The sequence below is a fragment of the Bos grunniens genome, chromosome 12 (assembly GCF_055505025.1).
Source record: "Bos grunniens cultivar Pamir isolate PY7600 chromosome 12, Bosgru_T2T1.0, whole genome shotgun sequence".
In the NCBI taxonomy this organism is placed as follows: domain Eukaryota; kingdom Metazoa; phylum Chordata; class Mammalia; order Artiodactyla; family Bovidae; genus Bos; species Bos grunniens.
Window position 1 is genome coordinate 26,129,665 of NC_141176.1, and position 14,380 is coordinate 26,144,044.

At 37.8% G+C, this 14,380-nt stretch overlaps 1 protein-coding gene across 9 annotated transcripts in view; it reads right to left on the reverse strand.

The window, feature by feature from the left end:
* NBEA (neurobeachin) overlaps window positions 1-14,380 on the reverse strand; it is a 672,061-nt gene that overhangs the window by 118,814 nt on the left and 538,867 nt on the right. For all 9 annotated transcript variants that reach the window (XM_086329378.1, XM_086329374.1, XM_086329377.1 and 6 more), the window contains 3 exons: window positions 10,160-10,277; window positions 9,737-9,839; window positions 1,928-2,043 (listed from right to left, as the gene is read on the reverse strand). In XM_086329378.1, coding sequence (XP_086185504.1) covers window positions 1,928-2,043; window positions 9,737-9,839; window positions 10,160-10,277 — 337 coding nt within the window. The remainder of the gene's footprint in view (window positions 1-1,927; window positions 2,044-9,736; window positions 9,840-10,159; window positions 10,278-14,380) is intronic.

Here is a 14,380-nt window from a genome sequence, read left to right on the forward strand (position 1 = left end):
ATATTTCAGAAACATTTTTTAAAAAATGTAAACATATCAGTATCAATTCTCTAGGAGAAGCAGTAACAAAAAGCTTATGTTATAAATCTCTAAAAAAAGTAGGCAGAAATTTATTTAAATGGCCAAAGAAAAACAAAACAGCGGGGAAAGCAAGAAAATATTACAAGCAATAGTATAGGACAAGATGATATAAGACTAAACATATCAGTTTTAAAACATATGCAAAGAAATATCAAACATGGCTACTAAAAGATTTAAAGTCCAAGATAAAGTTAAAACTTGAAATTTCACCTATGGTCTAAGACAGAAGTTGGCAGATTTGATATTCTATCCTTTTTTACTTTGGCAATGATACTTATGTTACATCATGCTGCTTACCTAAATATACTAATGAAATTAGGTTTTTTACATTTTAGATGTTTAAGTTCATTCTACTCTCTATATGTATATAATATGTATTAATTAAATAGCATAACATATTTCCTTTATTTTTGAGTAAGTAAATAGGTTTTTTAAAAGATATATACATTGTATAGACTATGATGTGAATATATATAAATATGTCATGAAGATATGTCTATATAATGGTGATGTGTGTATAAAGTATACAATAAAAATTAATATATGTAATAAAACAGTTCTTTGGTTGTACCTCTAGCATCCTATTTAACAAAGGCATTAATACTATAATATGTAGTAAATGATTAAAATGCAAGACCATTTTAAACAACTATTTATCCCTTTATGTCAACAAATTGAGTTATTCTGTCTATTTAATACATATCTATATCATCCATATTTAATATAAACCTATAGCACTCATATTCATACACATATAATAGATTATAAAAGAGCTATACTACACAGTTATCCTTTTAAGCAGTGATTCAGAGAACAGGGCTCTAAATCCACAGTTCTGAGCATTCATTCACAAAAAAAGAATAATCATACACATATGCTGCTGCTGCTAAGTCGCTTCAGTCGTGTCCGACTCTGTGCGACCCAATAGACGGCAGCCCACCAGGCTCCCCCGTCCCTGGGATTCTCCAGGCAAGAACACTGGAGTGGGTTGCCATTTCCTTCTCCAATGCATGAAAGTGTAAAGTGAAAGTGAAGTCGCAGAGTCTTGTCCGACTCTTAGCGAGCCCATGGACTGCAGCCTACCAGGCTCCTCCATCCATGGGATTTTCCAGGCAACTGCATAGTTATTTAAATTTATCTTATTGTAAAAAAAAAAGTTTTTGTAGAGCCTGATTTACAGAAGCAAACTCTTTGTAATTCAACATGAATAAGGGCTTTGGAGCCTAACTTAAGAAAAAAAGAAACAGGTACTTAAATCTCATAGACATACTCAGCCACTGATGACCACTGATTTAGCAGAAAAATAAAACCACTACCCTCTGTTAATTTACAAGCATGGTATTGTTAAAGTTGATGGCAGTTACTCGTCATTCAGAAATGCAATCTGATTTTATATTTTCATTTGAAGATTTTTAAGGAAAAAAACATGTTGTAACCCAATCACGCCACAATCCAGGTGACATCTGTACTAGGCAGAATCCTGTTGTTATTCTCCTGTCTAGCTGCTACTGATGAGAATGACAAAGTAGTGAAATTACATTTTCCCATTATTATTTCCAGACACTCTCTGGCAATGGTTTGTTGACTCTAATAAACCTTCAGACAAAGCTGTCAGCAAAGGAAATGGCTGAAGGAGAGTAAGGAAAAGCCCCTTCAACAAGAAAATGCAACTAAACCTTAGTGCTAGCTGGTATAGTTTCTGATAGCAATCTAATGTGAGTGCTTCAATATTTATTCTGATGCTGTTTTTGAATCCCAAGGAGAACAATGTATTCCATCAAGTCACATTATCGAGGATTTTGATGAACATAAACATATTATGAGATTAAAGAATGAGATGTCTTACCTGCTATAGTATTAAGAAACATCAAATATTCGAAGTTTGAAATTTCCCTTCTTTGCCAGCGCTGAGTCATGTTGGAAGATTTATAAAGCTGTCGAGGAGTGGCCAGTGATATCCTCCTAGCAATTAAGCAAATTATAACAATTTCTTTAAACTCATAACCTTTATAACTCAAATAATAACTAATATATGGATTTGATATAATTTGATATATGGTGTATCCTTCTTAGATAAATTACAAAAAACATTTTAGTTATAGAACTAGCAATATTTGAAAAAATCTATTACAGAGAAGATACACATATTTATTTAGAATAAATCAATATGAAAGCACGATTTGTATAACATTGCTCCAAGTGGATATTTTACAAGTCAACAAGAACAAAAAAGGTGAAACTGTACTCAAAATAAGTCAAAGTAGCTTTTAAACAACACAGCAAACTTACCCCATGCTAAGATGCTAGGTAGATGGTCAGGTAGCAGCTTATAAGCATTTGACTCAAACCTTATATAATAATGACCCCACTGAACTTTTTAAGCCTGTCTCCCCACAGAGTGTGCACATGAGCACAGCCTCTAACCACATGACACATAATCCTCTAGAAGGTCAAAAGCAAACAACTGAGAACTTTGAAAATAAAGGAATATCTTTGAAAATATAGGAATAGAAGAAGGAACATAGGAATATCTTAAGAGAGTAAGTCAGGAGAATTTGTGTAAATTATGAACCTTTGAAGGGATGTGTTTCTCTAAAAGCTGACTGATTTTGTGAAAGCATGATAAGGCTGAGTTTCTAAAACAATCACCACTTAACAAAGAAGTTCGCAAACATTTCGAATTTATGCCACCTTTAGTGTCTCAGGAATTTTTTCCTGGTGCCCCTAGCCCAAGAGAAACATCTAACAGTTCTCCTTATTGAGTAGTTAGGTCTAAATAACTTAACACTTGAGCCATAACAACTTAGTAGCTGTTTGAGAATACAATATTCAAAAACTGAAAGAAAAATAGTATTTTATTTCCTTCTTAAATAACCACAATTACTTACTAAAGGGGTGCAGTGCACACCTGTTGGGCACTGTACAGCTTCTTAAACCTGGGAATCATACCTGACACTACCATTTTCATTTTCTGTCCCACATGAATTTTCATGGAGTGCCTGTTCTTTTTTTAAACCATAGCAACCCCTGAAAATTAGTTTCACAAAGCTAAGATGTCATCAAAAAGAATACAAGAATGCAGTGCCATCAAATGTTGAAGATTAAAACTAAGTTGAGCTGAGTTCGTGCAGCATTTGATAGATGCTGCTGTATTTCCTTTGGAGAAGGCAATGGCACCCCACTCCAGCACTCTTGCCTGGAAAATCCCATCAATGGAGGAGCCTGGTAGGCTGCAGTCCATGGGGTCGCTGAGTCGGACAAGACTCAGCGACTTCACTTTCACTTTTCACTTTCATGCATTGCAGAAGGAAATGGCAACCCACTCCAGTGTTCTTGCCTGGAGAATCCCAGGGACGGGGGAGCCTGGTGGCCTGCCGTCTATGAGGTCGCAGCAGCAGCAGCAGCAGCTGTATTTCCCTAAAAAAACGTAAAACGCCCTGCAGTAGGCCTGAGATTTCACTGTGATATCTGAGGGCTCCACGGTGGGAGCTGCGGACCTAAGACTATTTTTATCTCCCATGTTTTATTATCATGTTTACATTCACATGAGATCTTAATAACCATGGCAAGAGCTAAGACATATTTTGCTCTTTAGTTGCTAAGTCATGTCCAACTTTTTGTGACCCCATGGACTGTAGTCAGCCAAGTTCTGTTCATGGGATTTCCCAGGCAAGAATACTGGAGTGTGTTTCCATTTCCTTCTCCAGGGGATCTTCCCAACCCAAGGACTGAACCTGTGTCTCCTGCACTGGCAGGTGGATTTCTTACCACTGAGCCACCAGAGAAACCCAAGATATAAGGGTTGAAGAAAAGGAAGGACGAAGGAAGAATGGGAATAAACTCGGTGTGTCAAATTAAAATTTGAATTAAGAATTTAAAAAATAATTATGTCTAACTCAATGCTTAAAATGTTAACTTAATATTTTGTAGCAGCCTGGTCACATATTAACATTTTTGGAGCTTTCCTAGTTATATATACTTGAGATAATAGATCCTAAGGATTCCATAAGAACTATATAATCCTAATTGCAATGGTCAGGGGAATATATATTTCATACTTAAATACTATATCTTAGTACACTTTTCAATTAACTGGCAATATGATTTTCACAGGGCTACTAAAAGGGCTTCCAGATTTTAAGCCATTCCAGCACCACTATTCACAAATTTTCCAGGCCAGATACTCTCACTTACACAATTATTTATGCTATAAATTTTAGCCTTGATCCTGCATTTGTCATAGCAACATGCTAAAATATTTTCTGAATTATCAATTAATAAACTATATTGACCCAATTCTTATTTGCCACTATTATAATTATGTGCTTAGTCCAACTTTAACTGTATTACTATTGTAATCATATTCTTGCTAATCTGACTAAAACTATTACCAGCAGTATGCTTAGTCTGCTAAAAGCAAAGTATAGAATAAAGTTGTAAATTTATTTGTTGACATTTTAAACCTAGAAAATTTAAGAAGAAAACTGCTGATACGGAAATAATCCTGAGCACCAAAAACACTCAAAAACCAAGACCTAACAAATTGTGATAAGGATAAATAATGGGACTCATGGGAGAAGGTTATCATGTGATTCTTAGAGTATGAAGTTGTGAAGAAAAATACAGGCATACGAAATGAATTTAGAAAATCAGATTACTATTAGCAAGTTCATGGGAAGGACTAGTTTTTCCTGTTTACTGCTCTCTCTTTTCTACTATAAACTCGCTGAGAGCAGGAACTATGTTATACATACTGTTATGTCCTTAGCATTTAACAATACTTGAACTAGAGTGGGGTCTAAACCAAATGACTTGAGTTATTGGATTTCTATCCCTCAAAAAAATAATGGATAAAGACAGATGAAATTCAAAAAATAAATAAATAAATTCAATCATAAGAAGAAGCAAAATGGTAAATAGTAAATCATTAGGGCTATTAAAAATATCCTAAAAACATTTAGACATTTGAATGAGTATAGTTGGTACATATTTGGGCTACACAAAAATGCTTTTACAACTGGGGAATAAGAAGTAGATAAAATTGCCTTCTGGAAAAAAATACTAAGTACTATAACAAATGGTAACCATTTAAAATCATTAACTCTATATATGCAACAAGGTATATTCTTAGTAAGTAAAGAATCTAACTATACTCAAAATTTATTGATTATAATGACCGTCTGAATAGAAAATAGCAATACATTAACCAAACAATGGCAATCAGTATGGAGTCTAGAAAACGGACAAATTCTTTGTCAGTATTTTTCTATCATTATGCATGGGGTAAGGGTATTGCTCTTTTGACTAATGTGGACCACTTTGATAGATGACACCAAATAGAAATTAAGAGAGTAGGCTATGATCTTGGGCAAGATAAGTAACTTATCTAAACCAAAAACTTCCTATCTGTAATATGGGATAAGAACTCCATTAAGGAACTTCCTTGTCCATCTGGTGGTTAAGGCTCCATGCTGCTGCTTCAAGGGGCAACCATTTGGTCACTGGTGGAGGAACTTAATATCCCTCATGCCACATGTACGGCAAAAAAGAAAGAAAGAAAGAAAAAAATTTAAAAAAGAAATCCATTAAGAATCCACATGGTTTTAAGAATTAAGGGCTGAGTGCCCCTCTGCCACGTGAGGACACATGGACAGGATGACCATCTATGAACCTGGAGTTGGGCCATCAGCAGACACCAAATCTGCTAGTGATCCTGGACTTTCTATCCTCCAGAACTACCAGAAATAAGTGTCTGCTGTTTATAAGCTAAAAACTAATGCCTATAAACTTGAACACAAAGTATAGTCCCTGGGACTTGGAAAGTGCTCAGCAAATGAGACATGCATGTAAACTAAAAGGGTGTTCATTAGGCTCTGCTCAGTTCAGTGCAGTCACATCCGACTCTTTGCGACCCCATGGACTGCAGCACGCCAGGCTTCCCTGTCCATCACCAGCTCCCGGAGCTTGCTCAAACTCATGTCCATCAATTTGGTGATGCCATCCAACCATCTCATCCTCTGTTATCCCCTTCTCCTGCCTTCAACCATTCCCAGAATCATGGTCTTTTCTGCTAGCTTTATGGAAATATTCCTTTTGTTCTAAATCTTTGCAATGTGATCTCTTTGGTGGGCTTGCCCAAGAAGTGGCATAAGTGATACATGAAGTCGATTTTCTGGCAGTATACCTGCCTTTGAGTTTGATCATTTTTGTCTGTTTGCTTCTAAAGCAGTCTCCTTGGGGCTTAGTTTAGGGTATATTCCCTAGCGTTTGATAAGTGAAAGCGAAGTTGCTTAGTCACGTCCAACTCTTTTGCGACCCCATGGACTGTAGCCCACCAGGCTCCTCAGTCCATGGAATTTTCCGGGCAAGAGTACTAGAGTGGATTTCCATTTCCTTCTCCAGGGGATCTTCCTGACTCAGGGATTGAACGTGGGTCTCCTGCGTTGTGGTCAGACGCTTCACCATCTGAGCCACCAGGGAAGCCCTTGAAGCGTTTGATAAACTCTGCTTTAAACTGACAAGCTGCTACTGCTAAGTCGCTTCAGTTGTGTCCGACTCTGTGGCGACCCCATAGATGTCAGCCCACCAGGCTCCCCTGCCCCTGGGATTCTCCAGGCAAGAACACTGGAGTGGGTTGCCATTTTCTTCTCCAATGCATGAAAGTGAAAAGTGAAAGTGAAGTTGCTCAGTCGTGCCTGACTCTTAGCGACCCCATGGACTGCAGCCTGCCAGGCCCCTCCATCCATGGGATTTTCCAAGCAGTAGTACTGGAGTGGGGTGCCATTGCCTTCTCCAAAACTGACAAAACCTGATGTCAAAGAAACAAAGTAAAGAATGGATTCCTTGGTGATTTACCAAGATACTCTCAGCTGGAAGACTTCTATTTGTAGGAGTCAGACATCATCCCTTCCCTTTGACAATTTTCTAAATGTAATAGGCTCTTACATATCATACACTCTTTGTAGGTGTCTGTGTGTATATCTGTTTACCTACTCACCCAGCTCCCTACCTCCTTACCTACCTACCATCTATATCTATGTGTGCATGCCCACATGCATGTGTATAGTGTATATGTGTGTTCACAGTCCACAAAGTGCATTCATTTTATGGTCTCAGGACTTCATCTTTCATAAAACACTGTGCCCATTTTATAGCAGATGAGAACTTCAGTCTTCTTGCTTCATGTTATTCATTCTTTCAACATATATGTACTGAGTTCCTACAATCAGATCAGACCCTATCATTGTTACCCAGCCAGTAAGTGGCAGGTCTGAGCCTTGATTCAATGTTCTGCCAACCTCCATCTGCTACCTCCAAGGCTAAATATCACAGGAAATAAACAAAACTGAACTTATGAGTATTTTATTAGGAAACTTAATGAGTTGAGTCTTTGTGGGGAACACAAAGGGAGTAACAAAAAAGTGTCTTCAGATAGAATCTCCAGTTACTAAACATATGCTTTGTTTCCAGTTTTTCCATCAAGAAGAATAGCATTCCAAAAATTTGAGACTAAATGTGGTTGAAAGGAAAATTACACTCATAAGAAATAAGGAATATAGTAAAAGAGTTTCTGATTGTTTTAAATGATTTCAGGTCCTGAAAAGTAGAAGAATACCAAAAGAAATCAGAAAACTCTACTGGTAATCTTTGAAGAATTATGGTCATTGAGAAGTATGCCAGGAGGCAGATGATTATTCTTTAAAAGGAAAAAGTTAGGCCTATTTGTGAGTTCTTAATGTCAATTCCCGGAAAAATCCTTGACTTGATGATTAAACAATTTGTAGGTACTTGCGAAAGGAAGTAGTGATTACTAAGAGTCAGCTAAGATTCAGTAAGAATAAGCCTTGCAAAACTAACGTCATTTTTTTTTGCTAGATTAAATGCATTTTTCTTTTGACTTGTATTTTATATAAGTACTTCATTGTCTACTAATGTCTTAAGTGAATTTTGTTGTTCAAAACAGCAAATATCCTGAGCATGTGCATACACGTCTGCGAATTGGTTTTACACTATAAGCTTAATATGAGAATAGAGACTTTGTAATGTAGGGTAACTCTAGTTGAGTAGCACTTAAAAGCACCTTTGCAATTAGGCAGTGTGCTAGGTATTGTAGATTAAAAGATAAATAAGACACAGTTCCTGTCTTTTAAATGTCTGTAGCCTATTTAAGGGGAAGGTAGACAAAGATTGGTTTTCCTTTCCATGCATGCAGTGCTCTGGAATAACTCCCAGGCACTTAATGATCTACATGGAAGACACTGTTGCTTGTCTGCCCAAAGCCCATTATTCTCTTTCTTCCTTAACAACACAAAGTGTATTTTTTTCAGATAGGAAGTGGCAGGGAGCTCAGAGGTATATTTTTCCTTGACTTGTAGGGGATGATTTGGCTTCACGTTCAGTGTTCAGTGATTGTTTGAGGGGCAGGAAGGTGACTCCATTCTGGGCAAAGGCACTTCTAAATATACTCCAATCTAAAACACAGAATTTCACGAAGTCCTTTGTGTCCTTCTCGCACTTGAACGCAGTTGTATGAAGATGTGGTATTCGGAGCAGTAGTGGTTATTTTGTGAACATGAGGCCAACTTAGAGTCCTGACATTACTGAACCTCTGAGCCAATACTGGCAACTCCTTTTTTTATGCTTTATATTTTTATTTATATATATATTTATTTTTGGCTGTACTGGGTCTTCCCTGTCGCTTTTCTCTCGTTGTGTGTGGGGACTGCTCTCCAGGTGTGGTTTGTGGGCCTCTCACTGTGGTGCCTTCTCCTGTTGGAGAGCACAGGCTCTAGGCACGCAGACTTCAGTAGCTGCAGCACAGGCTCAGCAGTTACGGCTCACAGGCTCTAGAGCACAGGCGCAGCAGTCGTCGTGCATGGGCTTAGTTGCTCCATGGCACGTGGGGTCTTCCTGGATCAGGGATCGAATTTGTGTCTTCTACACTGGCAGGTGGATTCTTTACCACTGAGCTACCAGGGGATCCCGTGGCAACTTCTTTTTAATTCCACCTCTTTAATAAAACAAACCTCCCACAACCAAAACTCTATTGGTTAAACCACTTTTAGTCAGTTATTCAGTTACTCGCAGCCAAAACCAACTAATTGATATTAGTGATACATAATTACTGACCATGTTTTCTACACAGAATAGTATCTTTGACTAAGTAAGATTTCAAAATAATGCATTTAAAATACAAAGATGAAAGATTCAGGAAATGATTATAACTACACCATAATGAATGACTCTTAATCTCAATAAACCCTAAGAGTTTTGTTACTGTAATGAAGAAGTCTTTTTACACAACTTTTATAAAAAAACTATATGTTATTACACAACAGTTAATTACAAACATCATGAGGCTTTTGGTATGTCTTTCATAAGATCTTCAGCAAAAATGTCTTAACATGCTTACTATAAGATGCAATCAACTTTCTTAGTCATTTAAATAAAATTATGTTAAATAAAATTATGCCCTATTCTGTCATTCTTAAAATAGCTGTTTTCATAACCTCTTTCCCTACAAATGACCTGCAGAGGAAGACAATTCCTAGGTTTTCAAAATAATTACAATGGCTTAACTCTATTCAGATTTTTGTTGTATTTAGATGGAAATATGTTAGCAAACCATAGATAATGTGTAATATGATATAATTACCTGGCTTGTGGCAAACCATAGCTGGTCCCTACTCCAACTCGAGGCAAGCTATAGACGACTTTTTTTACTGTTGCTTGATCAGGGAAATTAAACATAACTGAAGCTGTGGCAAGAAGAAAAAACATGATTTAGAAAACCACAGGAGAGCTAACCATCAATTTCAGAAATCATTTTTCAAGTGCCTTTCATGATTTATTTGTAAAGGTAATGAATCTTCATGGAAATTAGATTTCCTTATAAGTTTATCCTAGGATTAACATTTTCAAACAAATACATTCTTCTTTAATTTTTATTTTTGCATTAGCAGCAGCATATCAAAGAAAGAAATACAATGCAAAAAATCAAGTCAGTGTCACATCATGTCAATCGTTAACATTCAAATATGAACAGCACGTTTTTAAAAAAATATTTAAGGAGACTTACTTCGGTTTGCCATAAACACTTCCAAAGCAGTATTTTGTAGAAGATAACGTCTTGAAAATACAGCTCGTATCTCGCTGAACATCCATTTTCCATGAAGTCCCTCAGTGTACGCAAGGACCTAAAATAAAGTTGGAAGGGAAGTGTCAGTCAGTGGAATACGTGTCTCAGACTTAGTCTGACAATACCTTAGTGCTGTATAAAATCAGTAAATTAGGGGTTATCTTCCTGAATTCATGATGTATCACAATACTGCCAATCATTTGATTCTGTATATTTACAAAACTTCTACCTCTCTAAATTTTTTGTACCTGGCTCATGTAGAAATGAAGGAACAAAGGAACAGAAAAGTTGTAAGTTCAAGGTGACCCTGTGACAAAATAGAAAATGTGTTATGCCTTGGTGGTCTTATATACGATTGGTTAGACCAGGTGGCTGGATATATATGGTTGGTGCTTTTCCAATGCCATTTTTCCTCCTTAATGGAAAACCATTTAGTCCTCAAAGTGGTCAACCCCAAGCAAGGGTTCATGATTGGTCTAAGCCTGAGGTCAATGAACATTTCTGGTAAAATGTGAAACAGTAAAAATTTTTAGGACTTGCAGGTCACCTGTCCTTCTCACAACTATTCAACTTTGCCATTGTGGTAGGAAAGCAGTCCCAGACAATGTGTAAGTAGGTGGGCACGACTCTGTTCCAATAAAACTTTATTTGCAACAACGGCCTGAATTTGTTCCTGAGGCCAGAATTTGTCTGACCTTTGATCTAAGATAGTGATGATAAAGTCATCTTTGCTTTCTCCAAATTCCCTTGCAACTATAAGTAAGGACATGTGACCCAGAACTGGCTAATGAGAATGAAACCAGTCATTTGGGGATATTCCAGAAAAGCTGATAAAAGGTGTCATATGTAGCTGGCATACTTCTATCTCCTCCTTACTTGAATGGAGATGTAATGGCAGAAACTATAGAAGCAATTGTGTAGCCATTAGAGTAAGGCCAAGGGAATCCCAGGGAGGCTGACCCTAATACTAAGTTGCTGAAACATTCTCAGCAACTATCCATATGTGGACTTCTTGTTTCATAATACAGATAAATTCACATTTGATTATTCTGCGGCAGTCAAATCTGCAGTAAACACATTTTTGGAGTTAACAGAGATAGAGAAGGACAGGAAAGTCTGGCATGCTGCAGTCCATGGGGTCACAGAGAGTCAGATACAACTTAGTGACTGAATAACAACAAAATGAGTATAATCTCAGAAACAAGAAGAGATCTTTCCATGAGAGCTATGATGGCACCTTTATACTAAAAGTGGTATGCCAGGAGGATGGGTGATTTTATGTCTACATATATTATATTAGACTTTATATATATTAGTGTGTGTATATGCATACACACATTAATTTATTTTTATTTTTCTCTTTGAGGACCATGATTTAATGGATATTGGACCTAGTATTATTTTCCATTAATCATATTACCGGTTTATTTTATTGAATATCTTTAGCAGGTATTCAATAAAATACCTTTTATTGATACCTATGGCTCACACACATAGAAGTTGGGTTGAGTCTAAGTGCTTCATGTAAAACTGTCTTACCAACTGTGCCAGTTATTCAATGATTGGCTCTCAGCTCTGGAGTCACCCTTAATTGCTTATCATGTGAAAATGAATCTGTGCCCTTAATTTTTCCTTTGGTAGCCAGGAGTATGTTGAGGTCCGTCAGGAAAGGACTCTGAAGAGACGATGCTGAGGCAAGGGGTTTTTCTTCCCCATTCTGTATGCGCACCTAGCAGGTCTCTGCAGAGCGTGGGCTTCTCCAGGGCCTGGCTCCTGCAGTGTGGGGTGGCCGACAGCACCGGTGACTAGAAGTTTTTTCCAGCACTTCAGTGCCCCAGGCACTTTTATGGCAACGTGCTCTGAGGAGAACCCTCCTATAAGGAGCTTCACTAATCCCTAGAGGGTGGTTTTCTGGGAAGTTCCAAAAGACAGAGCACCAAGCTCCCCTAGCAGAGCACCAGAGTGACTTGGTACCATGAAGGGCGCTATAAGCCATGTCCTCCCTACCTAAGTCGGGGGCCGCTGCTTGGGTTCAATGTCAGCTCAAAGTACAGTGGCTGCTCCTCATGTATCCTGTTCCTATGTTCTTTAGAGTTCTTTTTATTTCTTACTAACTTGTTTCTCCAAAATTCTACTAGAATTTATATTATAATTATTTCTATGTTACAGTGTTTATAAATTATAACACTTTCCCTCTTCAAATTGCTATGTGGCTTCTTTCTCTTGACTGGTTACAAACTGATATAGGAATTCAATCAGTTCTCCTCCGGGCTGGGACCACAACAGTCCTCAGGGGCCCTCAGGGACCCTTGGGAGCAAGAAAAAGGAAACTGAGATAATCAGAGGAACTCAGTAAAGCCTGGAGGTGAAGAGTAAAAGAGACAGAATAAAATTAAATTATTTTGCTAGCAAGTAATAAACAGCTTAGGCTTCCATGGAGGCTCAGTGGAAAAGAATGTGCCTACCAATGTAGCAGTCGTGGGTTTGATCCCTGGGTTGGGAAGATCCTCTGGAGAAGGAAACGGCACCCACTCTAGTATTCTTCCTTGGAAAATTCCGTGGACAGAGGAGACTGGCAGGCTACAGTCCACGGGGTCACAAAGAGTCAGATATGACTGAGCAACTAAATTAATATCAACAACCATAAACAGCTCAGGAGGCAAATTCCAGAAGATAGATCCAAAGTTCCAAGCTGTTTTGAACAAGGACAGCATCATCTGAATAAACGGTATAGCCTCCATTCAGAGAAGCCAAGGAAAAGAAAAATTTCCTTTACAGTCACTGACGTTATAGTTAAGCTTTTGAAATCCTCAAAAGGGGCTGATAAAAGACAGTGCTCTGAGGCATTCATAATTTCCTTCCAGAAAACTCAAGAGAGCCAACAGTCCTTTTCTTTTTTTAAAGCATGTCACCTCCTACTTTCGCGTTTCCTTTCAGATTGATTATGGCACGAAACTCTCCTAATTTAATTAAAACTTCTCTTTTAAGTATCCTTTCTTGTGAACTGCCTTTCCTGGTATCCAGCTTAAGAGTTATCATGTACTAACCTCCAGTATCTCTTCTATGACATCATTTTATGTCAGTTCTGTGCATGGAACTTACTTATTTATTTGCTTTTTGTCGGTCCCCTCCCTGTGATGTGAAAGTTCCATGACAATAAGGTCCTCAGTCATCTTGTTTACTGCTCAATACACAGAGCCTAAAGCAATGCCTCGCACATATGTGCTCCATATACATTTGTTTACTGACTAAATCATCAAGAGAAACAGACAGATAATGCATATGGGGAGGGTTACAAAGAGATCTTACAAAGCGTGTGCATCTGTGACTCCTTTGCTGAATTGGAAAGAGCTTTCCAGTTTCACCTTCAGACTTCTCATGTTTATTATCCTAATGTTGGAGCCTGCAAGAAGTCTCTCCTGACTTGAGATTTAATCAAGATCTAAACAAAGTGATCTAAATAGAATAACTGTTTTATATTTTCTAGTAGGTTAATTTGCACTCACAAGGAAATCTAGATCGGGTTATGTGCTGTGCTGTGCTCAGTCATTAAGTCAAGTCTGACTCTTTGTAATCCTGTGGACTGTAACCCACTGGGCTCCTCGTTCCATGGGATTTCCCAGACAAGAATACTGGAGAGGATTGCCATTTCCTCCTCCAGAAGATCTTCCCGACCCAGGGATGGAATCTGCATCTCCTGCACTGGCAGGCAGATTCTTTATCATTGAGTCACTAGGGTAGACTGGGTTATACCATATCCTGAAAGGTCTGTCTCCATAAAAAAGGATTCCTTCATTCTAGATGGGCTATGGAAGGTCTTTTAGGCTCAGGCATTTCAGTTGATTGACTTAACGCCTCTCATTTAAGAAAATATATACTGTGGTGTGTCACAGAATATCATTTGACACCCCTGTTAAACATCGGTTTCATTTCTGTTAGGTAATTAGACATTTTTTTTTGGTAGTGAAATTACTGCAAATAGGATGGAAAACAAAATATTTAAAGAAACGATGAAATGTTGAGATAAACCATTAGCATTCAAATAACTTCACTGATCGCCGTGATCGCCTGGGACTATACCCGTCCCCTTTCCTCTCCTCTGCTCAGATGCCAAGAGAAAGCTCTGAAACAGAGCATGAGGGTAACTAGAGAGAGTTTACT